This window comes from Xiphias gladius, chromosome 5 (assembly GCF_016859285.1).
Source record: "Xiphias gladius isolate SHS-SW01 ecotype Sanya breed wild chromosome 5, ASM1685928v1, whole genome shotgun sequence".
Taxonomy (NCBI): Eukaryota; Metazoa; Chordata; class Actinopteri; order Istiophoriformes; family Xiphiidae; genus Xiphias; species Xiphias gladius.
The window spans coordinates 18,775,094-18,802,989 of record NC_053404.1 but is presented as its reverse complement, the minus strand read 5'-3'; the positions used below and the strand labels follow the sequence as shown (position 1 = coordinate 18,802,989).

The 27,896-nt window shown below is 39.8% G+C and overlaps 4 protein-coding genes and 1 long non-coding RNA gene across 6 annotated transcripts; 3 read left to right on the top strand and 2 right to left on the bottom strand.

The window, feature by feature from the left end:
• Nucleotides 1–468: 468 nt before the first annotated feature.
• On the bottom strand, nt 469–9,443 carry LOC120789752. The gene is made up of 4 exons (XR_005707450.1): nt 9,323–9,443; nt 8,661–8,736; nt 2,720–2,791; nt 469–800 (listed from the first exon to the last, which is right to left on the bottom strand). It is a non-coding gene; the product is annotated as an uncharacterized LOC120789752 (long non-coding RNA).
• Nucleotides 4,804–8,705, top strand: LOC120789750 (toll-like receptor 13). Its single transcript, XM_040126719.1, has 3 exons — nt 4,804–4,969; nt 5,431–8,058; nt 8,584–8,705. Exons 2-3 carry the CDS (start codon nt 5,562–5,564, stop codon nt 8,703–8,705), a joined length of 2,619 nt encoding a protein of 872 aa, XP_039982653.1. The 5' UTR covers nt 4,804–4,969; nt 5,431–5,561.
• An 83-nt stretch (nt 9,444–9,526) lies between the features above and the next one.
• Nucleotides 9,527–11,349, top strand: LOC120789751 (toll-like receptor 13). The gene is made up of 2 exons (XM_040126720.1): nt 9,527–9,673; nt 10,965–11,349. Exons 1-2 carry the CDS (start codon nt 9,636–9,638, stop codon nt 11,206–11,208), a joined length of 282 nt encoding a protein of 93 aa, XP_039982654.1. The 5' UTR covers nt 9,527–9,635; the 3' UTR covers nt 11,209–11,349.
• A 3,333-nt stretch (nt 11,350–14,682) lies between these two features.
• On the top strand, nt 14,683–22,392 carry LOC120790007 (toll-like receptor 13). The gene is made up of 4 exons (XM_040127241.1): nt 14,683–14,846; nt 15,308–17,935; nt 19,446–19,563; nt 20,838–22,392. The coding sequence occupies exons 2-4, from the start codon at nt 15,439–15,441 to the stop codon at nt 21,076–21,078; spliced, it is 2,856 nt and encodes a 951-aa protein (XP_039983175.1). The 5' UTR covers nt 14,683–14,846; nt 15,308–15,438; the 3' UTR covers nt 21,079–22,392.
• Nucleotides 22,393–22,396: 4 nt separating this feature from the next.
• On the bottom strand, nt 22,397–27,692 carry ccl20b (chemokine (C-C motif) ligand 20b). 2 transcript variants are annotated; one of them, XM_040127243.1, is made up of 5 exons: nt 27,661–27,692; nt 24,662–24,775; nt 24,187–24,289; nt 23,001–23,075; nt 22,397–22,882 (listed from the first exon to the last, which is right to left on the bottom strand). In XM_040127243.1, the coding sequence occupies exons 2-5, from the start codon at nt 24,741–24,743 to the stop codon at nt 22,822–22,824; spliced, it is 321 nt and encodes a 106-aa protein (XP_039983177.1). In that variant the 5' UTR covers nt 24,744–24,775; nt 27,661–27,692; the 3' UTR covers nt 22,397–22,821. The 2 variants fall into 2 exon arrangements, with proteins under 2 accessions (XP_039983177.1, XP_039983176.1); XM_040127242.1 differs by lacking the exon at nt 27,661–27,692 and having other exon boundaries at nt 24,662–24,946.
• Between the last annotated feature and the right edge of the window lie 204 nt (nt 27,693–27,896).

The window sequence follows — 27,896 nt, the reverse complement described above, 5'->3', positions numbered from 1 at the left end:
TGTGTATGTGTGTGTGTGTGTGTGCGTGTGTGCCTAATTGTGTATACGTGTGTATGTGAAAGAGATAAGAGAGGACTGTGTGTGAGTGCGCGCAGCCGCTCCGTTACCGACATCAGCAGTGTAGGATACATAAGTCACACCGGACTCAACATCCGACAGCATCTCTCTCTCTCTCTCTCTCTCTCTCTCTCTCTCTCCCCCTCTCTCTCCCCCCAGATAAGATTAAACCGTGCACCCCCCCCCCCCCCCCATGTACCAGTGTATTTCCCTCTGGAGCGATACGACCATGCAGATATGAGGAGATATGGGGGAAAGAGATACTCGGGAGATGTTTAATCAGGCCATACGTGTGTGTGTGTGACAGGGAGAGGCAGAGTGCGAGTGTGTTTCACAGAGAGAGAGAGGGAGGGAGAGAGAGAGAGTACCTCTGGGGGGGGGGGGGGTACTCGGGGTGCCCACACGCTCTCTGCTGGATGAGGAAACTTAATGAATCCTCAGCCAACCCTCTCCCCCTCCACAGCTCCACTCCAGGGACCGTTTCCCTGTAGCCCGAAAACCGCTTCGCTGTTCGCCCGGCTCGTTCCTTTTTCAATCTGAAGTCAACCGATGGCCTCAGCTCTCCGGGACACATGCCAACCCGAACTGCAAATGGGGGGTTCGGAAGCAGCCGGACTCTTCGTTACTGAACGGTTCGTGTGGGCGGCTGCGCGTTGTTTCAGTGTCAGCCCCGTGTCAGAGTTGACCGAGGGGGTCTGAGAGTTGCCATTTGCACCGAGGAGGAGCCGGGTAAGGAGGTGACCCTGCAAGCGAAGAAGATAATAATGAGGCTAGATAATAAGTAAATAAAAGCAAAAAAAATCTATCAGAGAGATATCAGAGAGAGTTGGTTTGCTAAAATCAACAGTGTAAAAAATTTAAAAAAAAGCAGATTCAGGCAGGAGAACTGGAAAATGTGGACCGAGGCGCGAAGGTCTTGTGGACGAGCGGAAAATCATGTCCAGGGTGAAGAAAGACCCGTTTTACTGCACAGCAAAGAAGGCTCTCCCGGACGCGGCCGTATAGTTTTCTCTGTCAGCGATCAGGAGAAGACTTCGAGGCCAGAACCTCAGAGGGTTCTCAGCCACAAGCTGCAAAGCCCCCGGTGAACCTCACGGATAGAAAGGGCCGGGCTGCGGAAACACACACCAAAAGAAACCGGTGGCGTTGCGGAACAAAGTTCCAGGGCACGGGGGAAGAAAAATCAACATCTGTCGAGCTGATGGAAAAAGGAAAGCCTTGGAGGAAAAACGGGAAACGGTTCATGACCCCAAAGCCACCACCTCGTCTGTCAAACATGGCGGTGGTTTCGTTATGGCTCGGATGTGTACGGCTGCCATTTAGTGATGATTTCACGGAGTCAACAGGATGGACGCGGATTCGGACTCAGCCAAACGCACCAAGAGGAGGACAAGGACCCTGAAACGGCGGGGGGCCAAAGCAAACCACGGAGCTTTTCAGGGTGACGGGGGCGGAATATCCTCGACTGGGCCGAGTCAGCTGCCTGGTCTCAGCCCAGGGGGCGCGGTCCTTCAGCTGAAGACCAGGCTGAAGGCAGAGGGACCCCTCCGCAAGCTGGACAGCTGAAAGGGGGCCGCAGTGAAGCATCGCCGGGGAAGATACAAAGTGTCTGCTGATGTCTGTGGGGTCAAAGACCCCGGGCTACTGGTACAATAGGGAAGTCTGGGTGTAGCATGAAAAAATCACATTAAAAGGGTCGTTAACAGGCGGCGAAAGCCACAAAAACACTCAAAATGTGACTTCTTTTGCAAATAATAGGCTGCTGTGCTGTGATGCGTTCGCTTACCGACACATACTGTATACTGAAGTGCGTTCGGACGGTGATGCGTTCACTTACCGAAGTACTTAATGAAGCACATTCGAATGGTGATGTGCTCACTTACTGACGTACAACACTCATACTGCATTTTGGGTCGGGATGCGTTCATTTACTTTTTATACGCGCTGGAGTGCCTTTGAATGGTGATGCGTTCACTTGCCGATGTACACGAGGAAGTGCATTTTAACACTAAATGCGACCACTTAGCTTAGGGGGGGAAATATATATATATATGAAAAAACTACATAGTGAGTGACTGAATCCTTGAACTGAAATGAACAAGGTGAAGTGAGTTGTGATTTCCACCTCTAGCTCGCGTCGGGTACTATTTGGATCAGGAAATACAGCGGAACACAATATTAAAGAACCAAATTCACCCAATATACCAAAAAAACGACCTCGGTACCAGCTACCACTTAGCCGAACCAGTCCTTTAAGACCTTTTCTTTGACAAAACACACAATTAATCTACCTTCCTTGTTAGTCACGTTCCCAACATCACTGCATTGTCATAAGATGCATTTAAAGGAATTCTCGTGACACTAACATGTGGTGGCATATTCCCCTTTTCTATCTATATTTCCAGCGCTGCAGTAATTGTGCCACATTTTTCTTATATTGGTGAATAAAGCTCTTCCAAGTCTCACTAATGAATTCTTATACATATTTATGATTTCCAGTGGGATGTTAACTTAACACATTCTAGTAATTTGAGTCAGTGTGATCATATAATGAGAGTATGATTAGAACATTACTCAGTTTAATCAAATCATTTAAGATGTATTGTGTTAAATTAGTATTAGTGTGTGTGTGTGTGTGTGTGTTAAAGGAGGACATACTCACCTGACATGCATTTCACCCACATTCATACAGACATGGATGCAGGCAAGCGAGTACACTGCGCACACAGTTCGGCTGTAACAAAGGAGGAGACAAGACGTACTGGAGATAAAAATCGGATCTGGTTTCTTTTGATTTGATCCACTGCTGCGTCATCTCCTCTGTAGGTGGATGTATGCACAGGCGTTACAGAGGGTGTAATCCAGTGAACTGAGCGAGGCTGGCCTTGAGTTTCCCTTCCCAACTGAGACCTCTGCTGGTGCCAAGTGAAGTTGACGGTAGTCACACAGTGAAAGAAAGCAGTGGTACTTTAACCTCTGCTACCATTGGAAACAAGGGCAGAGACTTTTGCTGTGATGGGTTCAGGTTTTTCGCCTTTGTTGGAACTTTAGCTGAAGTTGCCGGACAGCTTTATGTAGGGAGAGCTGAGAAAAAGACCATCAAAGTAGTGCGGGGGGGTGTGGTCTGGAAAAAAAATATTGGACGGGTTTTATTAAGTCTGTGGCTCTTAAGTTTTGTTAGGATGAGAAGAGCAGGGAAATTTTTTTCACTGGTTTGATGTTGCTCTAAACTTTTAGCTCTGTAATTACATGACGACTGGAGATAAAATAGGATTAGGGTTAGTGATACAATCAAATGCCGAAACTAGGAATTTATCACTTACCAATTCAGTTTTCCCTACTTAGCTATACGGAACTTGTGAAATACAAGGGGAAACCAGAGTAATGCAAATACGTCGTGAAAATCGTCACTGCAAACGCTGCAACACAAGAGGTTCTTAATATACTGTACATCTTGGACATATTATAAACATTACATCTTTTGTAATTAGTTTAAACTTGTGATCTTGTGTTCCTTTTTGTTGACACTGTGTTTGGAACATGTCTGTTTTGTTTTGTTTTTTTTACCGTTTTGCTCCACATGATAAAGTTTTCTCATGTTATCTCGAAAACTCCTATAAAGAACCTACTTCCAAACCTCACAAAATGATCAGACTGGAATTTGAGCAAAGTACATTTCACCTTTGAATCCGTGTTCACAATTCGGTTTTGACAGAGCCCCCTTTTTTTTGTGGCTCACTTCTACTGTTGCGGTCATTGTTCACAGTCTTTGAAATGTTCATAGCGGACAGAATGACACCCAGAGTGACGCCCAAATCATTTACTCAGTTAAGGAAATCGTAGCTAATAATACATGGATAGGGGTGTGTAAAGGAGATCAGAGAACATGTGCACACTCATAAAACATTTCCTCAATCTTACGTGACAGTGGCGTGTGTTAACTACAGAGGGGAAGTGGACAGTTTACTTCCCTCAATAAACCACAATTTATGTTTTTATATAAACTGCTGACTTCACCCGGTCTTCACAGTGAAGAGATTAACTGAAGCACAGTTTATTAATGAGGACACTGTGATGGAAGATCAAAACCCACGCTTAAGTGGTTAAGAAGAAAAAACTTTGTGAAAAAACGTTGAGAAGAAAAAACTAAATAGAAAAAAAAAAAACAGCGGTTCTTACTCTAATTATTTCCATTGTGGATTGCGTAATAATGTTTTTCCCAAACTTTGACGTAACAGGGATTTTTTTTAGAATCAAAGTTGAGTCACTGTTGTGTGATGTAAATCAGCTGTAAAGAAAAGCAAAATGTTCCCTCAATGACATGCAGTATACACACACACACAAACACACACAGTTTTTATACAATTTATACATATGGATTTGCAATCAACATCTAAGATATTTGCATTTGCTGTATTTGTCTTTTGTATTTTTTCATAAATCTATTAACCTATTAATGTATGTAAACACAATAGCGTCCTCTAGTATGAATTATTTGGAGTGTCGCCAGAATCTACCAGGAGATGATGGTGAGTTCAGCCTCCTGAAAATACTGAACAACATAGTCATTGCATAATGAAAACTTAACATTATTCCTTAATTTCTTTTCTCATTGAATGTTGAGAGGCTTGAATAAATACTATATTTCAAAATAAAGATGCCACACCCAACTAATCTCACTTCCTCAGTGGATTAATAGAAAGGAGAAAGCGGAGGACTGGCAGAGAAAAAGTGGTGAGCCAAACAGCAAGATGAACATTTTTTCTCATGCACACTTGGACGTTATGTCGACAGAGACACTGTTTTCACTCTTTTGAATTGACAGAAACTTTTTATTTGAACAAAGGAAGATAACTGAAGTACAAGATTCCGCGGATTCGAGATCAGTAATTAAATAGCTTTGTGAGACACAGTAAGTATCAGAAACCATTATTCGTCATATGCTCAAGACAATGTCTCTTAATCATTGGTTTATTTGGAAGCACTGTATAATGAAGACCGTAATTTACCTGCTAATTTCATTGTCGCTTTCATTTTATCACAAATAAAATACTGACAAGCTCCAACTGATGCTTAACTGTAGGTATAGCGGAAGAAAACAAGACCAAGGGAGTAACAACCTTGCGTTTTAAGGGAAAGGTAGAAGAAATTAAGTGCAAAAAATAAGTGTTTAATTGCAGTGTTACCATTTTTTGAACCTCTGATAAGGTTGAACATAACATCTGTGCTCAGATGTTATGTTTAAACTGTTTCCATAATGACATATTGGACCAAAATGTGGCAATGATTTATTATCGTGTTATAATTATGAGTATTTGTTGTGTGTCACTGCTTCTGATGGCCTTTATTTGTGTGTTTTTATTGAATTTTCAGCATTACTTTCTGCAGTTTATAAACCAACTGGAGTAAACACGGAGAAACTGCAATTCCTTACTGGTTGGACTTCACTTGTTCTTTTGTAACGGAGATTTTAAAATAGGTCCTGGAGTGAAGGGGATGAAACAATGGCAACAGGAGAAAGAAAACATTTTCATTACGTAATTTATATCCACTTGCTGAATATCAGCAGTTTTGTTGTTCCAGTCACAGGATTTGCACTGAAGACTTGCCGAATCAGTTACGATGTTGCCATATGTAGCAATAGTAGACTCAGAACTGTTCCTCAAGATATTCCCTCAACAGTGATAGGTTTGGACTTGTCTAAAAACAACATACCAAGAGTAAAAGTATCAGATTTCACAAATCTACCAGTTTTGACAAAGTTAGACCTAAAACTCAACAGAATTTCGCAGATAGATAACGGTGCCTTTGCCAATCTGATTTCCCTCAAGAAGTTAAATCTAAATAATAACAGACTTGTTGAACTTGGAGAGGATCTGTTTCATGGTCTGAGCAACCTCACCGAGCTCAGAATTATTAGTAATCACATCAAAGCTGTGGCATCCACCTCTTTTAAGCCCATGACAAGCTTAAAGTTTTTGGACATTTCTCGCAACAAACTGCAGCACATAACAGAAGTTCATTTAATATTACAGCACCTGCCACATCTACAAGAGCTGTATCTTACAAACAATAAATTAACCACTTTTCACTCATGGGATCTGACAAACAACTCGCTAGAACTTAAATCCCTTGATTTGTCTAAGAATCCAATCGCAATTTTTAGTATTACTGCAGACGTTTTTCCAAATCTCACCTGGCTTGAAATCGGCAACTCTTCTAGAAAGCAACAGATGATATGGGATGTGCGGAACAAGACTTTCTTTAGTCGAGTGTCTACTCTTGATATTAGTGGGCTTCAAATGGCTTTTGATGACATGAAAACATTACTAGAGACCGTGAACTCCTCACTGACAACTCTGAGGATGAATTCAATTAATCATAACCTCACAGCGCTAATAAACATTTCCTGCACCATCCCAACAATGTCCACACTGCAGCTCCGCAATAAGGAACTGAAGTCCGTCAGTTCACATATGTTGAAGTTGTGCATTAATGTAACAGAGTTGGATTTAGCAGAGAGTCAAATAAACAACATCCATGTCAACGCCTTCAGATCTGTTCAAAGTTTAAGAATCTTGAATCTGAGGAGCAACATGCTTTCATCTGTTCCAGCTGCCACAAGGAATCTACCAAGTCTTGTAGAGTTGAATCTCAGCTCTAATAAAATCAGCAAACTTGGATGTGATGATTTCACCAATCAGACAATGCTTAGAGAGCTCAGCCTTGATGGGAATGAAATCTCAGCTCTAAAAGAATGTGATTTCAAGGATTTAATACGATTGCAAGTTTTAAAGCTACAGACCAACCACATATCCAGGTTAAACGGTGCTTTCCAAAAATACTTGCCAAATCTTAGACAATTACTTTTGAATAGAAATTCTCTCACTGCCCTTAAAAACGAGCAATTCAGGGGCTTACAGTCCCTCCAGAACTTGTCATTACATGAAAATCAAATAAGTGAACTTGAAAATGGAAGTTTCATTGGTCTAACGAATCTTACCGAGATTCTGCTGCAGATTAATAAAATTACAGCAGAGGAAATAAACAAGGGTGTTTTCAATGATCTTATAAATTTAAAAAGATTGGATTTGAGGGACAATCACATTAAATATGAAACCAGTTCAGCTTTGCTTTATGCACCATTTTCTCAGCTGTCCCGTCTAGAGATATTGGCTATTCCCTCACAACACCGCAGGAGGAAGTCTCACTTGCCTCGCAACTTCCTGCAAGGTTTGACAAATCTCTTGCTTTTCAATACCAGGAACATTCAACTTTTATCTTTGCATGAAGACATGTTTACGTACACGCCTCAGCTGCAAACACTTGACATTAGCTCAAATGAGCTTATGGATCTCTCTCCAGGTTTGTTTTCCTCAATTCCAAACCTTAAAAGTCTTTACGTATCTAGAACAAGTCTTCGGTCTCTAGATTTTCTCCTACATGCCAACCTAGCCAAACTGGAGTTCTTGCAGGCGAGAAAGAATCAATATTCAGTTATCAGTGAAGAAATAATAAAGTCCGTACCAGCTCTCGTTTATGTGGATCTTCAAGGGAACAGTTTCACCTGTGACTGCGATAATGCCCGGTTCCTCCAGTGGGTAAAGAACAACAACCAAACGCAAATTTTTGATGCGTATAACTTTAAGTGCAACTATCCTGCCAACTCTGAAGGCAAGAAACTGTTGGAACTGGACGTCCGCCTCTGCTCAGTAGATATTGAATTCATCTGCTTTATCTCCACCACATGCACAGTCCTCCTGTTTATGGTGGTGTCCTTCACCTACCATTTCCTGAGGTGGCACCTGGCCTATGCCTACTACCTCTTCTTGGCTATGCTCTATGACACAAAGCATAAAAACAAGCAAGCTCCTAATCAGTATGACGCCTTCATCTCCTACAACACCCATGATGAGCCCTGGGTCATCCGAGAGTTACTGCCCAAACTGGAGGGAGAACAGGGCTGGAGAGTGTGTCTGCACCATCGTGACTTTGAGCCTGGTAAGACTGGTCTTTACACCTGCCATTAAATAAATTCTTCTCTTATCCCAGCTGATCTTTAATGAGCAATTCATAATATAATCTACTTAAGTTTTTGTTTTTAGATTTAAGACATGCTAGTGGCTCTAACTAGCTTAAAGGTGTTGGTGGGTAGACCAATCGTGCAGCTGAAATAGTGATAATACTATCAAAAGAGAAAGGGTTTACTGTAAAATAGAAGTCAGAGGTACACATTGTGGCCTTTGAGTGCAATGGCAGTGAAACAGAAGTGGCATTTTTCTCAAGTACGTTTCTTACACATGGATTCTTCAAGACACAAAAACACATCAGATTTCTAAGTGTACACTAAATGCTGTAATCTGAAAAACAATGTACTGATGGTGTCATTTTGTACCATCATTTATACTGCAGTTGCTGTCACCGTAGCACTTTTTGTACCGCACTATCAGAGGAACACATGAAGAGAAAAAGTGACTATGGTTTTATCACTGACTGTTTTGCTTTTCCCCTTTTTCTCTTCCTCAGGTAAACCCATCGTGGACAACATCACAGATGCCATTTATGGAAGCAGGAAGACCATCTGTGTGATCAGTCGCAGATACCTTGAGAGTGAGTGGTGCTCCAGAGAGATCCAGGTGGCCAGGTAATTTTTCAGCCCACAGTTTGTATGAAGCATGCCTGTGTGTTACATTAAGCTGATGTTAATCATCTATGCAGGTGTTGGATTAATATCTACACATTTATGGTTCTCAAAGTTTAAACATGTCTCCAAAACCCATGTTGCAGCTGTCACCTTCAACACTGCAGTTACACACACCTTAAACCTTATCTTCAATTTGAAACGCCTAAGGGCTAATTCAGGTAACTTTTAATAACTGTCTTCACTTAAATTAAGTGCTGAAATTAATAAATTGACTATCAAATTACCATAAATTATAAAATAAATTTTATTTACCCTAGTGGCAGAGAGAACTAGATCTTTATTCAGTATTATCTATTATTTCTAATTTCCCCCTGCTTCCCAGTAAATGCAAACTCAAACCTTACTCCACGCTTTCTGTGTGTCTTGATAAATTCAGCATTATCTCCATTGTCCACAGGATTAATTCCAATCGGCACAGAACAATGTTAAGCCGTCATTAATGAAACTCAACATTTCTCTCTAGAATTCTCACATTATGGCTCTAACCGACACAAACGCAGACACGAGGGGGAGGCAGATGCAGTGAAGCTTCTTTAATAACCTAAATTGATCAAAACTTACAGACGAGCAGGCCAGGAGGCAAACAGGCACAGAATCAAGACAAAAAAAAACAAAACAAAAAGAAATAAGCCAAAGCATGAAGAAAGAGGCCGGTTTAAATAGCGGGAAGGCTGATGGGAAAACTAGGAACAGGCCCGTGAGTGGGCAGGGAAGGTCAGGTGACCCGGGAATGGAGGGAAAGTCTGGGGACATCTGGTGGCCGGGTGGGGGTACTGCAGTTCCTGGAAACTGCTAATAGAGCACTGGGGAAGCGAGAGTGTGTGGTCGACGGCGGAGGCGGAACGAGCAAACGTTAACAGGACCGGGGGCAGGAATGTCACGTGTACGCTTTCAAGGCAGCGCTCAATTCACGTATGTGCAACTCGTGTGTCACAAACAGCACAAGAGAGGCTTTTGTCTTCGGTTCGATTCCAGCCGACATTATATCACAGTCTGTTTCGCATGGTTTCTATAGGGCTAACAGAAACGTTAGCTAGCTAGTACCAGGTTGTATTTCTTGTATAACTTTTACACCTAATACACAAAAAAGAAAGAATGTTAAGCTAGTTTATTTTTCTTTTCCTGACGAAAGACATGAACACTACTTAAAGTGTTTAGCAGAGGAATTTGAGTCTTCTCAGATCTTATGATCTGATGGCCAGTAAGGGAACTGACGCACCTCCCATCGATTTGCTCGCCCACCTGGTTGGACCCCATCTTGGCTGCCGCTGCTCTGCTAATGTGCTCCTCACGCTACGCTGTCTGTGTGGGCTGCTCCAGAAATAAGAAAAATCACATTCAAAACCCCAATTGACATTTTTTACTACACTGATAATAAAAAAAAAAAAAAAACTTTGCCTCGGCGTAGGAGTCATTCTCGACTCGCCATGTGGCTCGCTTCATATGTCTAGATTGGGGCGGTAGTTTTTTGAAAAACGGTCTGATATCGCGGTTTATTATTAAAGCTTTCGTTTGTTCCGCATAAGCCCTGCATGTGAACGTGTTCAGACATGTCCGGAATGACAGCAGGTCAGATAGGAGCAATTTAGAAATCTCATACATTTATGGTAATCAAAATGAATATTTTAATTTTAATAAAAACACTTAGCTTTAGTTTTAGCTAAGGCTAGCCGCGGCTATCTGGCAAGCTAGCCAGCTAACTTGATAATAGCCTCTTAATTTAGCTGTGTAGTTACCTGTCTTTCTGTAGCAGAGGGTGCAGTAAATCCTACATCAGATTACAAAACCAAAGTTGGGGACCCCCCCCCCTCAAGGGTCTTGTCGTAAAATAAAATATATAAAAAATATATAAGATTTAAAAAAATGTATGTGAAAATCTGTTAATAAACCGAGTGGGTGGATTAATAAACTGAGGGAAAGGATTAATTGTATATGTGACTTAATATTTTTTTGACGACATCACCCCTGGGGGACCCCACATACAAAGTAATCATACTGTGTATTGGTTTTTAGGTCCATTTTGTAGTTGCTGCAGACATTAAAAGCTGCTTTCATGTTACGCATTACGTCACAAATTACGCATTTTTATGGCATAATTTTTTTTTTTTAATATATATAGAAAAACATGTCAGAAAGTCAGATAGATGTAGTTACAGCACTTTGCCTTTGTAGGTTCTCATCCATCTTTGTTTCTCCCGTTTAGCTTCCGTCTGTTCGATGAGCAGAAGGACGTGCTGATCCTGGTCTTTCTGGAGGAGATTCCCACCTCTCAGCTGTCTCCTTACTACCGCATGAGGAAACTGCTGAAGAAACAGACCTACCTGAGTTGGCCCCGAGCCGGAGAGCACACCCAACTGTTCTGGGAGAAACTCCACCAGGCTCTGAAGACCAGAGAAGATTGTAATGAGGACAACTTCCTCCTCACTGTGGTGGAAAGACAGTGGTAAAAAGGAAATATTCTCTGTATGAGGTTTACAGCCAGCATAGTTCAGTGGTTTGAGTCATTTTGGACTCTTTCTTTATTTTGTTTTGTTTTGGTTCTTTTTACAATAAAATTGCCATAATTTTATCTAAAAGGGGCTGTCATTACTTTTTATTACCAAATATTGAACATTTTGGAAAATTTCTGATTTTCAGAGCTCACTTTCTTGCCTGTGCTCTGTCTAAACACTTTTATTACATCAGGGGCCATAAAATTGAAAAGTTTCCATAAAACCAAACTGGAAGACTAACCTATGACTGAAAGTAGTCTTCCATGTTGAAAGACACGCTGCCACCACGATGACTTAGTTATGGACGTTTACCATATTTAAAAAATGAAGCAGCTAGCTGGAAACAAGCAAAATTTCTTTTTAGAGGTGACCTTTTATGCATCATTCGTCCTCGCATTTCCAAAACTTTTTTTTTTCCCCTCCAAATGCCTTCGGATCTGATGGCGCCAACACGACACATAGCTCCAGTGAGAAAGCATTTTCCAAGAGGCACAACGAAGCACTGATCACTGAGCTTGATAAATTAAGTAAACAGCCGTAAAGACGCAGTAACCTTGTCAACTGTCTTACCTTAATGATGGCATTTTTCCCTTAACCGGTTTCTGTGCAAAACTGTCCACCAACTCATTAAAATCCAGAGCTCTGATGATATCGCTAAATGATAATAGGTAATTATGGACTCTGAGCTAGCAGGGAGGTTTCCTTCCTGGTATGTTGAACATTTTCCACACCTTCCCTTTGCAGTTTGTGCCATTTATGATGCAGAAACAACTCATGTTGATCTCAGTTATTCTGGTTTGTTTTCTACCCCTTGTGTGTATCTTATGATGATATTGCTCAGAAACCACCATATTACTCCACACAGACCAATTTAAGAACTTACTGTATATTCAAAAAAGCTTAACATTAATTATGGGGGGAAAATCATACAGTTTGTGTTATTCTGTAACCACTAGACTTACAAGACAATCTTTCAGGAATTAGATTAGAAGATCAAAACCACAAACATGAAGCTACAACAGCTGGTTTGCTCAGCCTAGCACAAAGAACAGACCGAAGAGAGAGAACCAAATGCAGAAATCAAAATTTCATCACCTGCCAACATTAAATCCTCACAGATCTATACTCCACATGTAAAACACAGCACATGGGGGGACAAGGTGATTGAAACCCTACATGAAAATTATCGCTACAAACACTGCAACAAAATTGGGTTTTCATATCTGGCACAAACTTCTGTTTATGTTTCAACCATGTTGATAAGTTTCAACTTGTGACCTCTCTTCCCCTTTTGGTGACACTGTATTTGGAACATGTCATAAGTTTTTAGATTATTTTACATAACATTTTATATAACTTGATCCAGTTTGTGCACCAATGATTATGGGCACTGGGAGCGCCGTTTTGTGCTTTAAAAGAACCAGTCCTTTTCTGCGGATTGCTCGTATTGTTGTGTTCACAGTCATTGTTCGAGATTTTTAATCACATAAATGTTCATAGCTGACATAATGACACTGTGACACAGATCTGCTAAATCATTTACTTGATTGAGGAACTGTCAAAGTATAGATAAGGAAGTGAAAAGGGGATTAGAGATGATATGAACATTCGGAAAAATATTGTTTTCTCACACTGAAGGGACACTGCTAGGTACGAGCTACAGAGGCAAAGTGGATGATTTAATTCCCTCAATAAATCACACTTTATTTGTTTATAGACTGATGGCTTGTCTTACTCTGTGAACACAAAAGGACCACATATTTCTACACATTTAAGTGTAGTACACGATTTATAGATATTATTATTCATTACTAGATACAATATACAAGAAATCACGCATAGTGACGAGAATATCAAGAAATAGCTCTTCTATTTATTTCTACCAGATGCCAGCTGAAACCTAAAACATTTCACTAACTGTTTAATGGTGCAAATTTACCAAACATTGGCGTTGAAGTTTTTTTCCTGAACAGCAGAGGTTGACTTACTATTACTATATTACTATATACATCTGTACAGAGGAGTATATTGTTACTTCAATGACATTACTATTATTTTGAAGTACAGCATATATTAAAAGTGTTTGTTTTTTTTTTTTAGCTACAACATCAACTGGCCATAATAGTGTATATTTACATTTTTAGAAAATACCAGTTACTCAGTAAAGACTTGACATGTTGAGATTTCTGGGTTCTAAAATTTTTCCCAGCTCATACTGTTTTACTTGATTGAGGAACTACCAATCAAACTTTTTCCAGCTCATATTATTGGAATTTCAGAAGGGCCGAAGACAAAAAATATCTTTTTTCCAGCCAAAAATGAGACAACAAAGCATGTTAAAATCCAAATCCAATATTCAAAGCTTCTATAATCAATATTTTAGATTAAAAATGGATCATATTAGTATGTGTATGTGAAAGGTGTTGCTTGTACTGACAGAAACACAGAGAATTATCACTGCAGTTCACCCCCAATTCTATGGAGCGTTTTAGCACCTTTCAGCACCTTGTTTTGGTTCTCTGGCCCACAGCTTCACTGTTCTGGTTCAGTCTAACTGCTTCCATGTTGCCTGCTGAAAAGCTCTAAAAGCGTACAGTGTATGCTACCTAATCAGCACCAACTGCCAAACGAAGTGAGCCAATAGCTGGTGAACACAGTGGAGCATTTAGCAGCTAAAGAGCTAGATATTTCCCTCAGGAGTTGGTGGAGGGCAAAACAGAGCTAAAAGAGAGTGAATATTGGACTTAAATTTGTCAGGTGGCCGGAAACACAACTCCATACTAATGACAATGTTGCTCCATAGTTTCTCCATACAGTCTCTGCTGGCTGTGTAAATACGCTACCGTTTTGCTAACAAGTTTGCCGTATCAACTTAAAAGTGCTAATTTGTCAGCGTTGTTTTCACATCTTGTTTCTACTGCCCCAAACAAACAGCTGACACGGATTAAAGCCACAATATAAAAGAACCCCATTGCATTTAAAAGTCAAGTATCATCAGAGAAGAGGAAGTGTGGGTGTTGGAGGACGGTCTCTTTGCACTACAGTAGTGATTACTCAGAAGTGGGTAAAACCACAAATCTCTGCATGAAACAGAAAGAGAAAAAGATAGAAGTGAATAGAGGCCAGACTACCAATTTGCAGTGAAGTAAAGTGAATTGACATCTAGTACATTTGAGTTTGTTTTTTTTAATGTATTTATGAATGCAAACACACTAGCGTCCTCTGACATGAATTAACAAAATGACAATGATGACAATGAAATATCACGAAAAAACTAATCAAGATGAATCTTGCACAAAACAAAGTCAATATTCACAACAAACCCCCAGCCCCCCGCCCCCTCCTCCGAAGCTACTCTCACTTCCTCATTGGATTAATAGAAAGGAGAAAACGGAGGACTGGCAGAGAAAAAGTGGTGAGCCAAACAGCAAGATGAACATTTTTTCTCATGCACACTTGGATGTTATGTCGACAGAGACACTGTTTTCACTCTTTTGAATTGACAGAAACTTTTTATTTGAACAAAGGAAGATAATTGAAGTACAAGATTCCGCGGATTCGAGATCAGTAATTAAATAGCTTTGTGTGACACAGTAAGTATCAGAAACCATTATTCGTCATATGCTCAAGACAATGTCTCTTAATCATTGGTTTATTTGGAAGCACTGTATAATGAAGACCGTAATTTACCTGCTAATTTCATTGTCGCTTTCATTTTATCGCAAATAAAATACTGACAAGCTCCAACTGATGCTTAACTGTAGGTATAGCGGAAGAAAACAAGACCAAGGGAGTAACAACCTTGCGTTTTAAGGGAAAGGTAGAAGAAATTAAGTGCAAAAAATAAGTGTTTAATTGCAGTGTTACCATTTTTTGCACTTCTAATAAGGTTGAACATAACATCTGTGCTCAGATGTTATGTTTAAACTGTTTCCATAATGACATATTGGACCAAAATATGGCAATGATTTATTATCGTGTTATAATTATGAGTATTTGTTGTGTGTCACTGCTTCTGATGGCCTTTATTTGTGTGTTTTTATTGAATTTTCAGCATTACTTTCTGCAGTTTATAAACCAACTGGAGTAAACACGGAGAAACTGCAATTTCTTACTGGTTGGACTTCACTTGTTCTTTTGTAACGGAGATTTTAAAATAGGTCCTGGAGTGAAGGGGATGAAACAATGGCAACAGGAGAAAGAAAACTTTTTCATTTCGTAATTTATATCCACTTGCTGAATATCAGCAGTTTTGTTGTTCCAGTCACAGGATTTGCACTGAAGACTTGCCGAATCAGTTACGATGTTGCCATATGTAGCAATAGTAAACTCAGAACTGTTCCTCAAGATATTCCCTCAACAGTGATAGGTTTTGACTTGTCTAAAAACAACATATCAAGAGTAAAAGTATCAGATTTCACAAATCTACCAGTTTTGACAAAGTTAGACCTAAAACTCAACAGAATTTCGCAGATAGATAACGGTGCCTTTGCCAATCTGATTTCCCTCAAGAAGTTAAATCTAAATAATAACAAACTTGTTGAACTTGGAGAGGATCTGTTTCATGGTCTGAGCAACCTCACCGAGCTCAGAATTAATAGTAATCACATCAAAGCTGTGGCATCCACCTCTTTTAAGCCCATGACAAGCTTAAAGTTTTTGGACATTTCTCGCAACAAACTGCAGCACATAACAGAAGTTCATTTAATATTACAGCACCTGCCACATCTAAAAGAGCTGTCTGTTAAAAACAATAACTTAACCACTTTTCACTCATGGGATCTGACAAACAACTCGCTAGAACTTAAATCCCTTGATTTGTCTCAGAATCCAATCGCAATTTTTAGTATTACTGCAGACGTTTTTCCAAATCTCACCTGGCTTGAAATCGGCAACTCTTCTAGAAAGCAACAGATGATATGGGATGTGCGGAACAAGACTTTCTTTAGTCGAGTGTCTATTCTTGATATTAGTGGGCTTCAAATGGCTTTTGATGACATGAAAACATTACTAGAGACCGTGAACTCCTCACTGACAACTCTCAGGATGAATTCAATTAATCATAACCTCACAGCGCTAATAAACATTTCCTGCACCATCCCAACAATGTCCACACTGCAGCTCCGCAATAAGGAACTGAAGTCCGTCAGTTCACATATGTTGAAGTTGTGCATTAATGTAACAGAGTTGGATTTAGCAGAGAGTCAAATAAACAACATCCATGTCAACGCCTTCAGATCTGTTCAAAGTTTAAGAATCTTGAATCTGAGGAACAACATGCTTTCATCTGTTCCAGCTGCCACAAGGAATCTACCAAGTCTTGTAGAGTTGAATCTCAGCTCTAATAAAATCAGCAAACTTGGATGTGATGATTTCACCAATCAGACAATGCTTAGAGAGCTCAGCCTTGGTGGGAATGAAATCTCAGCTCTAAAAGAATGTGTTTTCAAGGATTTAATACGATTGCAAGTTTTAAAGCTACAGACCAACCACATATCCAGGTTAAACGGTGCTTTCCAAAAATACTTGCCAAATCTTAGACAACTACTTTTGAATGGAAATTCTCTCACTGCCCTTAAAAACGAGCAATTCAGGGGCTTACAGTCCCTCCAGAACTTGTCATTACATGAAAATCAAATAAGTGAACTTGAAAATGGAAGTTTCATTGGTCTAACGAATCTTACCGAGATTCTGCTGCAGATTAATAAAATTACAGCAGAGGAAATAAACAAGGGTGTTTTCAATGATCTTATAAATTTAAAAAGACTGGATTTTAGGGAAAATCGCATTAAATATGAAACCAGTTCAGCTTTGCTTCATGCACCATTTTCTCAGCTGTCCCGTCTAGAGATATTGGCTATTCCCTCACAACACCGCAGGGAGAAGTCTCACTTGCCTCGCAACTTCCTGCAAGGTTTGACAAATCTCTTGGTTTTCAATACCAGGAACATTCAACTTTTATCTTTGCATGAAGACATGTTTACGTACACGCCTCAGCTGCAAACACTTGACATTAGCTCAAATGAGCTTATGGATCTCTCTCCAGGTTTGTTTTCCTCAATTCCAAACCTTAAAAGTCTTTACGTATCTAGAACAAGTCTTCGGTCTCTAGATTTTCTCCTACATGCCAACCTAGCCAAACTGGAGTTCTTGCAGGCGAGAAAGAATCAATATTCAGTTATCAGTGAAGAAATAATAAAGTCCGTACCAGCTCTCGTTTATGTGGATCTTCAAGGGAACAGTTTCACCTGTGACTGCGATAATGCCCGGTTCCTCCAGTGGGTAAAGAACAACAACCAAACGCAAATTTTTGATGCGTATAACTTTAAGTGCAACTATCCTGCCAGCTTTGAAGGCAAGAAACTGTTGGAACTGGACGTCCGCCTCTGCTCAGTAGATATTGAATTCATCTGCTTTATCTCCACCACATGCACAGTCCTCCTGTTTATGGTGGTGTCCTTCACCTACCATTTCCTGAGGTGGCACCTGGCCTATGCCTACTACCTCTTCTTGGCTATGCTCTTTGACACAAAGCATAAAAACAAGCAAGCTCCTAATCAGTATGACGCCTTCATCTCCTACAACACCCATGATGAGCCCTGGGTCATCCGAGAGTTGCTGCCCAAACTGGAGGGAGAACAGGGCTGGAGAGTGTGTCTGCACCATCGTGACTTTGAGCCTGGTAAGACTGGTCTTTACACCTGCCATTAAATAAATACTTCTCTTATTCCAGCTGATCTTTAATCAGCAACTCAAAAGGCAGTCTACTTAAGTTTCTAGAATTTTTTCAAGTCATGCTAGCAGCTCTAGAGATGACAATGTCAGTCCGTTGACTGGTGTCTCCGTCCAACTCTTTGGTCCAGACTGAAATATCTGATTAAATATCCCATGAAATCTGGTACTTTCATGGTCTCCTGAGCATGAAACATAACGAACCAAGTACATTTAGTCAAGTGCTGTACCTAAGTACATATTTGACGTATTTACTTACGAAAAGTATTTCCATTTCAGGAAACTTTATACTTCTACTCTACTAAATGTCAGAGGGATATATTGTACTTTTTACTACACTACATTTATTTGACCATCAGAGTCAAACAAATGTTACTTTACGTAATAAAAAGATTGTAAGAATAAAACTTTACAGTATACACGCAGTGATCAATTGTTTGTGATTTTTAATACAAATATTTAATAGTTTGAGCTTCTAAAATGTGATGATGCATCACTTTGAGCTCTGTGTAAATCTAATGGGTATCTGTCACTATTTTCTTACATTTTACAAACCAAACAATTAATGGATTGTTAAAGAAAATAATCATTAGCCTTATATGAAATAGTTCAAAGCTAGTTCCACCTCAACCATAACAGTTAAATGCTGCTTAAATATGAATGGATGAGAAATAGTAATCTAATGATATAATGGTACATCACACGGGCAATTTCTCTGCATGAAGTGCTTTTACTTTTGATACTTTACAGGTAATGGCTCTTCAGCCACTAGAGTGTGCTGCTTGTACATGTATCAAACTATAGCCTCTAATGATTTAAATTGTAGAAAACTGTAATAGAGAAGAATGCATGTGTAAGTGAAATAAAGATGGATTAAATTGTCCTACAACAAATGAAAGATGACATCTGCCCCTCAGACATGAGGCAAAAAATGATAAACCTGTGAAATCTGTTGTAATGGACTCGAGTCATAGCATTCTTTGCCTTTGTATGGTCCGTTCTTTTTGCATTTCAGGATAACCTGTTGTGTATTATGCCTAACTTAAATAATGTAATTTGTCATTCATCCTGCCTTGTACTTCAGTTAGTGGTTTCAATTCCATCTCCACATCTCCTGGACTCGTTGCATCCGACAAGATTGTAGGTTAAGCTGGGGAGACCAGTAATGCAATACTGGTAGTGATGGTATGATCAAAAGAAAAAGTCAGATATCTGCAGTGCATTTCGAGTCCAATGGCAGTAAAATAAAACTGTTGACAAAAGTGATGTTTTTCTCTGATAGGTTTCCATGCAAAGTTAGCCAAAGCCATCTGATTATGATGTGTACAATTGACATGTAAAGCTATAACCTGCTTTCATCCAAATTTCAGTAGGTGTCACCGTAGCACTTTTTGTAATGCACTCAGATAAACCCATGGGGAGAAAAGTGATCATGGTCTCATTCTCTTTGTCTTGCTCAGGTAAACCCATCGTGGACAACATCACAGATGCCATTTATGGAAGCAGGAAGACCATCTGTGTGATCAGTCGCAGGTACCTTGAGAGTGAGTGGTGCTCCAGAGAGATCCAGGTGGCCAGGTAATGTGTCAGCTCACTTTAAACATCTCTGAGCTGAGACACATGGCAGTTAAACGCCTCACTAAGTCTATATGATGCATGTCTATGGGATACATTATGCTAAGGTTATTTGTTGACTAGCTATGCCTATATAATAATCAGTTCTTATATAGTTATGCTATTCACATAAACGTTTGTGATCCATGTGTTTAACCTTCGTATTGGAATAAACTAGCCTTTCAATACAAAGCCACTGGCAAAAAAAGAAGGAAAAGGTCTAGTGTATCCTATTCTGACTTGGCAGGCTTCTTCTCACACACGTTCTTACTGATTTCTTGTTCTCTCTCCCGTTTTTTTGGTTCGAATGTCACAGGGTACACATAAAAAAAGGCAAGTTTCCATCCAAGTGTAGTGAAAAACAAATTTCCGGAAAATCAGTGCGATAATATGCAAATTAATGTCCATGTTTGTCCGCTACTGCCCTGTGAATATCAGGAGTTGCGCATATCAAGACAAACTGTTGGTGGTGCTAATTCTCCAGTTGGGCGCCAGTAAACCACTGCAAAAGAAGAGGTTGCAACAAGATGATGTAATTAAGCCAGTCCAACCTCAAATGGTGGAAGACGATGTAGAAAACGTTATGTGGCTTATATGTTTGTTTCATGAGTAACGCTGAAGTTCTCAAGACGCTTGAGTGACAAACAAGTCACATGCTTCACGTATTTCATGATGTGTTTTTTTTATCAACACATCCACTTTTACATGTCAGAAAAGCAAAAAAGAAAAAAACAAAACTTTCTTATAAAGATTTACATTTTTTTCCCCAAAAATTTCTGGTGTTTCAACATACAAATTGCAAATGTGAATGAAAACACTGACTTGAACTTTTAGCAGATACTGAAATAAAACTAAAGCAGACAAAGAGTTTTCAAGGATAACCTGTTGAATTACACATGAATGTTTCTTTAAGTTAAAATTATCTCAAAATCCATGTTATTACGGTCATCATAAACCCTGCCATAACGTTAAACTTAAGACAAGCCTGCAAGTTAACCCAAGGAAAACTAATATAGTTCCGAAACAATTACTTGACTAATCGGTTTTGATAAATATTCATGTTCAAGTCATTTATCAAGCAAATATGTAAAGCATTCGATGGTTACAGCTTCTGTTACTGTTTATCATTGTGAACTGAGAACCTCGAGGTTGGTTGGTCAAAACAAGCTATTTGAGAGGTGCTTTACAAATAACCGAGCCTTGCCTCTACTCCATCCATCTTTGTTTCTCCCGTCTAGCTTCCGTCTGTTCGATGAGCAGAAGGACGTGCTGATCCTGGTCTTTCTGGAGGAGATTCCCACCTCTCAGCTGTCTCCTTACTACGGCATAAGGAGACTGCTGAAGAAGCAGACCTACCTGAGTTGGCCTCGAGCCGGAGAGCACACCCAACTGTTCTGGGAGAAACTCCGCCAGGCTCTGAAGACCAGAGAACATCTTGGCGAGGACAGTCTCCTCCGCTCTGCGGTGGAGAGACCATGAAGAAATGAAATACATTCCTCACTGTATCAGGTTTTTTGTTGTTTTGGTTTTTTTTTAAATTCGTTTTAAAATAAAAATGCCATAAGTTTATCTAAAGGAGGCTGCCATTACTTTTTATTACCAAATACTGAACATTATGGAACATTTGATTTTGAGTGTCTGGCCTGTGCTCTGTCTAGACACTTTTAGATCAGCTGCACTTACTAATCATCTGTAATGGAAAATCAGGAGCCACAAGTTGAAAAGTTTCCATACAACCAAAGTGGAATTTTTTTCAGACATCCATGGTTCCCCAGCGCCATGGCCGAACTTTTATTTTCTCGAGTACTTTGGTTTATGACCAAATACCTGCAAAAGTAATGGCATTCCCATCGCCTGTACTTTGTGGTTAGTGCTAATTAGCAAATATTAAAATGCTGACATGCTATATCAAGATGTTGAACATGGTAAACATTAATTTTTTATGCGTGGTTGAAATGGAAATGGAAATGTTAATGATGTTAGATGTAACGATAAAAGCAAGTTGCGACAAAGTGCAATGAAACAGACCAAGTGAACGTACATGAAGCACGTGACTTAAACGTCCACCGAAGCTTCTGCTCCACTGAAGAGACTAAAAGCTTCAGAGCTGTGTGGAGCGATGAGGAGACTGTAACCTTCCTCAAGTTAATACACGGAGCGAACAGAAATGCCACATTTTCATCATGTTTTCTAAATTGTTTTTCACCAGTTGAGGGCCTGACTGCTGCTCTTTTAAATACATCCTCTCATTGTACCCTCTTCTTCTACAATGGTTTAATGGCACTCAACTGGGGAATTTGCCCCACCAGCCGTTCATCTCAATGAACCACTTCCTAATATTGGATGGAAATGTGCATTAATTTTCATTGCATTTTGCTGATTTTCTCAAAATTTGGTGAAAATTTCCACTTCTTTTGGATGGAAACCGGGCTCCTGCCTTCTTTAGTTCTAACCTTTTTCCTCGATAATTTAATCATTGATTATTTCAAAGTCTTTCTTTCATTTTTGGCGTTGTAATCCAAATTCTAATGCTGACTAATCACTGTAAAGTAAGATGAATGTAAAGTATGTGATTGACCAGCAGGAGTTTCCCCTGTGGCATAATACAGTGTGCAACTTTATGACAAAATCTTGTTTATTCTTCTAATTTTTGTATTATTTGTGCCATATAGATGAAATTAAAAGCATTTATTTCAAGTATTTTTTAAATGTAGTAATTTAAAAGGTTGCATTGAAGGTATCAAAGGACCCGTGCGGACACTGTGAATGTAAAGAAATCCATACTGACGTACACCTTTTATTAAAAATCTCTGTTTTGATAAATTCTTTGGCAAACATCAAATACAATCAAAACTTCTCACATTTTTGGGAATACAGTGTTTCATACTCTACTTCTCTAACAGAAAAAATGTTGCGATACCTCAAAAACAATGTTTTCATTCTTTTTTGTTGTGATGCACTTTAGCTACAGCTTACAGCTTACCATACGGTAGGTATTAAAAATACTATTCCTTCCTGTTCATAAAACAGAACAAAAATTAGACAATGTAACACAAAGATAGATAGATCGAGACGATAGATCCCGTTACAATAATTTAAAAACTTGTGTGAACAACGGCACCAATATTACCAGTATTTTTCCAGTATCAAATTAGGTTCTCGGGTGCAAGAATGAGTAAAAAGAAGAGTTACGTGCTGCAGATATTAATCGATGCAATGAGTTTATACTGATGTGGCAGTGGTTCTCTCCTTGTTGATCTGAGCGTTCTTCCTCCTCATTTCACTACAAAATAAAAAAAATGAAAACAAAACATGAATTTGGTTCAGCTAGTGTACCAAATGAATATACTATAAAGAAAAGACTACATTAAACACACTAGAGGGGGGTGTTTATAACTCACTCAACACACTTCATCCCTCTCCGGGTCCATTGCTTTGAAGGGTTGGCACACACAAACCTCCCCGGAACGTGGAAGCTGGGGGAAACAGTGAAAAAAGTGATCACACTTGAGGCGCACGGATGCACTTAATTACACCTCGAGATACGGTTTCCCTCCCCGCGGTCTCAATCCAGTGTACTAGCCCCAGAGTGTCTCTAGTAAATATTTACTGCAGCGTGACCTCAACACACGCGCACACAAGAGTCACAAACAGGCTGCTCTCAGAAAGTGCCGCGGCACTTGCCAAGTTATTTGGGTTACTCTTTAACTACGGCTGAGACACAGACGAGGAACCACTGCACAGTTTAGATACAAGCCAGTCAAGAATGCGAGATCAATCAGTTGTGTAATCAGGGCAAAAAAAAAGCCCATCCCTGAAACCACAAAGCAGGTATGATGAGTAATAAGATAAAAGACAACACTCTCCTCGATGCCGGCCCTTTTAAAAAACGTTGTTGTTTTTACTCAGCCATCCAAACTTTAATTACTAGGGTGCACTGCCACATGTTTATTTAAGGTATATTAATATTTTTCAGTTACTTATGTTGCAAGTGCCTTTGCACAGTATTACTCTGTTAACGGTGTTTATTCATGTAATACATTGTACCTCACTACAATAACTTGTATCTAAGTAGAGCTGCAGCCACTAGTCAATTAACTGATTAGTCGATCAAAAGAACATCCATCAGTAACTATTTGGTTAATTGATTAACTGTTTAAGCCGTTCTTTTTAAGTGAAAATGCCCAACATTTGCTGGTTCCAGGTTCTCAAATTTGAGAACTTGTGACTTTTCCTGGTCTCAGCTTACAGCAAATTTCATAATTTGTGATTTCAAACTGTCATCAGACAAAGCAGATTAACAGAATGATGATCATTGCTCATCCCAGCCCTATTTCTAATTATTACTGCACATTTTATGTAATGAACAACCTGCCTAAATTGTCTATTGTGTCTAATTTTATTCTGATATCTATTTCCTATAACTATCAGACACCTGACTGGTTACATTTTTCGTCTGAGTGTCTTTACCTGTTTTTGACTTGCTCCCTGTGCTTCTGAATTTCCCCACGGGATCAATAAAGTGCCATTAATTCCGGCCTACTTCTCAGTGTTGTGCCACGGCATAAGACTGGACCGTTAACTCACACAATGGCGCTGATGTCACAGGAAGTGTTGATGGTCTGGATGGTGTATCCCAGCAGCCACTTGCAAGGCAACGGACGCCTGGTGTACCTCAGGCAGCAGTTCGCTACAGAGACACGCACGAGAACAGATTGTAAACAAAACTACAGTGTGAGCGGCCTTGTCATTTTGATACTGGGAACACAGCAGTTAAACAAGGTAGCCTGCTTTTTTAATAATAAAAGTTTAATCTGCTGCTTTCTAATCCTCATGAACCTATACAATATTAATTCTACGTATACCCAGTTTGTTCGAGTATTAAAATTTGCAGAAACCACATGTACTAAAAAAATATAAAGCTAACGATAAAATAAAATTTATCTTTTCCTTGTCCTTTCCTAAATGCATAAAAAGTCTGACAGATATGACGGAAAGCCTTCAATATTATACAAATCCAGGATATTGAGCATGTATCACCGGTAGAAGCGGAGGGACTCACCTGACTGTGTGCTGCCGACAAAGGTGGTGAGGATCACGAGGAAGCAGAGAGCTGCCAGGAGAGGCACATTGCCGCTTGCCATGCTTCCACAGTTGGTTTGCTTGCTCTGCCGGTCTGTGACAGTGTGAGGTGTCCAGAGTGAGAGTGAGTGAGAGAGGGTGAGAGAGACCGCATTGCACTGACTCCTTAAATAGCGTGTCCCTGGGATTTTCCCCCCGATGAGCACAATTGTGTAATTCCACATGCCATTGTTATGGCAGTGGAAGCGAGCCAGGGAAAGAGCTCCTGCCCGAACAGCTCCAACAACAGTTGTGAAATGTAATAGAGCATTATAGAATCGTACGAAGCTACTACGTCGATGTTTTTTATATTGAGAGTTCAAGCTTCTCGAGACTTGGCTTCAAGTAGCTATAATCAATAAATTAATAATAGATAATAAAAACAATGTATGAAATGACAACGTGAAAACGATGAGACAATCCACTGGCCCTACGTGGCCAAAAAAGCCAGTTAGTCAGTTGGATTTGGAGTTGTCTTGCAGTGAAGCTTGACTTGCTTGAGACTTGAGGGTTGATTTGACTCAAGTTTTGTCAATTCTGGCAAAAACTCAAACTAATTACGGCAGTAGTCCTTGCACAGTTACAGCCGTTGGTCACATATTTCATTAATGCACCCTTTGATTGAAAGTACTTGACCTCAGCAATGTGGAAAAAAGCACTACCTTAAAAGAAAATGTTTTAATGGTCAGTGATACAAGACCTGAAGAACTTGACTAACCTGGATATGACTTGCTTTGACATGACTTGAGACTTGACTTGGACTTGCCCCAGCTTACTAAAAACAGCCCTGCTGTCGACTCTCTAATTTGAAATAGGACACTTGTGGTATTGTAATCAACAATACCCTTTTTAAGCCTATTCTAGCTGATTGTTTTGATTTCGACTGGGACATTTAGAGCATGGTTCAGTCTTACCGCCCTCAGCAACCTGCTTGGCACCAAACGGCAGGCAGACAAAGTTAGCAACTTGATAGTGAACACAATCTACAATCTAGCTGAATTTAGCCAATGACCATGATATTTTTCTGAGGAGTTGTTCAGAGACCAAGACAGAGCTTAAATCAGAGCAAGTATTGGTCTTCCATTCATCAAGTTGACATAAAAATGACTCCAAATCAATGCTGATGTTGCTCTGTGTCTGCTGGATGTGGATGCAAAAAAAACTGTTTACCAACAGTTTTTGTTTTTATGGTTGTTTTTTTTTTGTTGTTTTTTTTGTTTTTTTGGCTCCATAAATGCTGAAATCTGATTAATGCAGCTTTAAAAGTTTGTATTTCACGTTTTCTAAGGAGTGAATACCCTTTCAAGTATTTGTGATGTGACGAAAAACTCCCAAATATGAGAGCGCATTGCTAATCTTAACTTTAGTTAATGATGACTTTCATAAGATAGTAAACAGTGTGCTCTTGAGCGTAAGCACAGAGGTGTATACTTTAGGCACTTACAGCTGGAGGCCTTTTGTTTTTTTTTCCCTTTACTTCCTCTTATAATTTTTTTCAATTCAACTCCCTCCCTTGCAGCGATGCAAAATTCCATTTCGCATTGCCCCAAGAAAGACATACCCCATAGAAGAGACAAAATGATACCCGAGGATCTAGAAAGGTCAAATAATCTAATCATTGCTATAGTCACTAGTGACAACTCTACTGGAATATGTGTTTGACAAAATCTGGAAAAATCAGTAACCATGTACAGCTGAGGTTTACCTCAAGTCTGCACATAGTGTGTGTGTGTGTGTCTGCGTTTGTTTGTTTGTTTGTTTTTCTTTTAAAGTGAAGGTCTGCTTCCGAGGGAATGTGCACGTACGACTCCGTTGACCCGTTAAATCTTCACACCAGTGCTCCGGATTTCCAAGCAGGCAAAGCGGGCAAACGCCCCGGGGGGCCCTGAAGGCTTCTAAAATGAACTGCATATTTGTTTGTTAACACCGTTTGCGCCACAAAAACAAACCACTGTCTAAGCTTAAATCACGCAACACTTGCATTATTACATAATCTTGATGCCCCATTTTGGAATGGGACCCTGGGTTTTCTAGTTTTAAGGCCTTATTTATTCAACTATATATTGTGCTTCCATGGTGGATTTTACTAAATAAAATTGTGCCTAAAAAAGTAACCAAAAATCAATTACTAATTACTAACACGTACACGATGTGTACAGTGGAGAGGGACAAACAAGGTCAGTGTGGACCTTGTGTTTATTGAGGACCTACGGTGATGTCTCTCTCCCAGCAACAATTTTAATACCTGTCATGAAGTTAGTTGGAATAATCATGTCTTTACAGGCTGGGAGCATTTTCATTTTTTTGCTTTCCCATCAAGCGAGCCGGGAAATAGCAGCAATGATTTAATTCTTATTGACGAGCAGCACTCCCAAAGATCAAAGTGAAATGAAACAAGGGGCGTGATAGCACTTTATGGTTTTAGTGTGGGGCAGTCAGGCCTTGAATAAGTAAGAGTCAGCTTACCTGCTGACTTTTATGATGATGGCAGAAGAGATTAAAGAATCCCTTTCTTCGGCCTTTGGGAAAACATCTCTGCCTTTCAAGCGAATTCGCTCTACAGAGCGACATCTGCAGCGTCGCTCGTGCTTGTCTGTTTTTACCGTCTCTGCTTGCAATACATCAACCACATGGCACCAGTGTGTCAACCACTGGATGACGTCAACAACTAACATAGGATGAAACCTTAAGAGAACTCCGATCCATGTCTGAGGAAACAAGCAAGTATCATGTCAAGTTTTCTAATGAATCAGGGGTCTTTTTAATAAACCTGTAAATCCTAAATCATCGGCAGTAATATTGGAACCCTAACTTACATAAACATAAAACTAGATAAAAAACAGTGAAAAGCTTCTTACTGACCTCAAAGTAACTTGGGCTGTGCCTTTTTGAACACACCGTTAACACTTTCCGACTCAGTTCAGTTTCATTTGTGGGTACCTGTACAAGAGTCTCGGCGAACGTCCAAAGGCAGATTTCACACCCAGAGATCGTCTTTCAGAGTTTATTTCGTGATCACACAAACGTCCGCGTATGGAATCAGTGCCTGCCATAAAAAAAAAAAATAAAAAAATAATGAAGGGCCCCGAACACAATAAAACAGTCACGATTATAGTGGTAGCTACGCCCGCCACGGGAAAGTACAGAGCACTCCGTCACCCTCAGAAGATTTACCT

What these genes read in the sequence shown, in the direction of transcription:
- LOC120789750 (XM_040126719.1), top strand. Translation starts at nt 5,562, where the DNA reads ATGGCAACAGGAGAAAGAAAACATTTTCATTACGTAATTTATATCCAC. An exon ending in CCATCGTGACTTTGAGCCTG is followed by an intron (nt 8,059 to 8,583) that starts GTAAGACTGGTC and finishes TCTCTTCCTCAG; the next exon opens with GTAAACCCATCGTGGACAAC.
- LOC120789751 (XM_040126720.1), top strand. Translation starts at nt 9,636, where the DNA reads ATGTCACGTGTACGCTTTCAAGGCAGCGCTCAATTCAC. An exon ending in CAAGGCAGCGCTCAATTCAC is followed by an intron (nt 9,674 to 10,964) that starts GTATGTGCAACT and finishes TCTCCCGTTTAG; the next exon opens with CTTCCGTCTGTTCGATGAGC.
- LOC120790007 (XM_040127241.1), top strand. Translation starts at nt 15,439, where the DNA reads ATGGCAACAGGAGAAAGAAAACTTTTTCATTTCGTAATTTATATCCAC. An exon ending in CCATCGTGACTTTGAGCCTG is followed by an intron (nt 17,936 to 19,445) that starts GTAAGACTGGTC and finishes TGTCTTGCTCAG; the next exon opens with GTAAACCCATCGTGGACAAC. An exon ending in AGAGAGATCCAGGTGGCCAG is followed by an intron (nt 19,564 to 20,837) that starts GTAATGTGTCAG and finishes TCTCCCGTCTAG; the next exon opens with CTTCCGTCTGTTCGATGAGC.
- ccl20b (XM_040127242.1), bottom strand. Translation starts at nt 24,905, where the DNA reads ATGTGGAATTACACAATTGTGCTCATCGGGGGGAAAATCCCAGGGACA. An exon ending in TGTGACATCAGCGCCATTGT is followed by an intron (nt 23,076 to 24,186) that starts GTGAGTTAACGG and finishes TGTTTCCCCCAG; the next exon opens with CTTCCACGTTCCGGGGAGGT. An exon ending in AGAGGGATGAAGTGTGTTGA is followed by an intron (nt 22,883 to 23,000) that starts GTGAGTTATAAA and finishes TTTATTTTGTAG; the next exon opens with TGAAATGAGGAGGAAGAACG.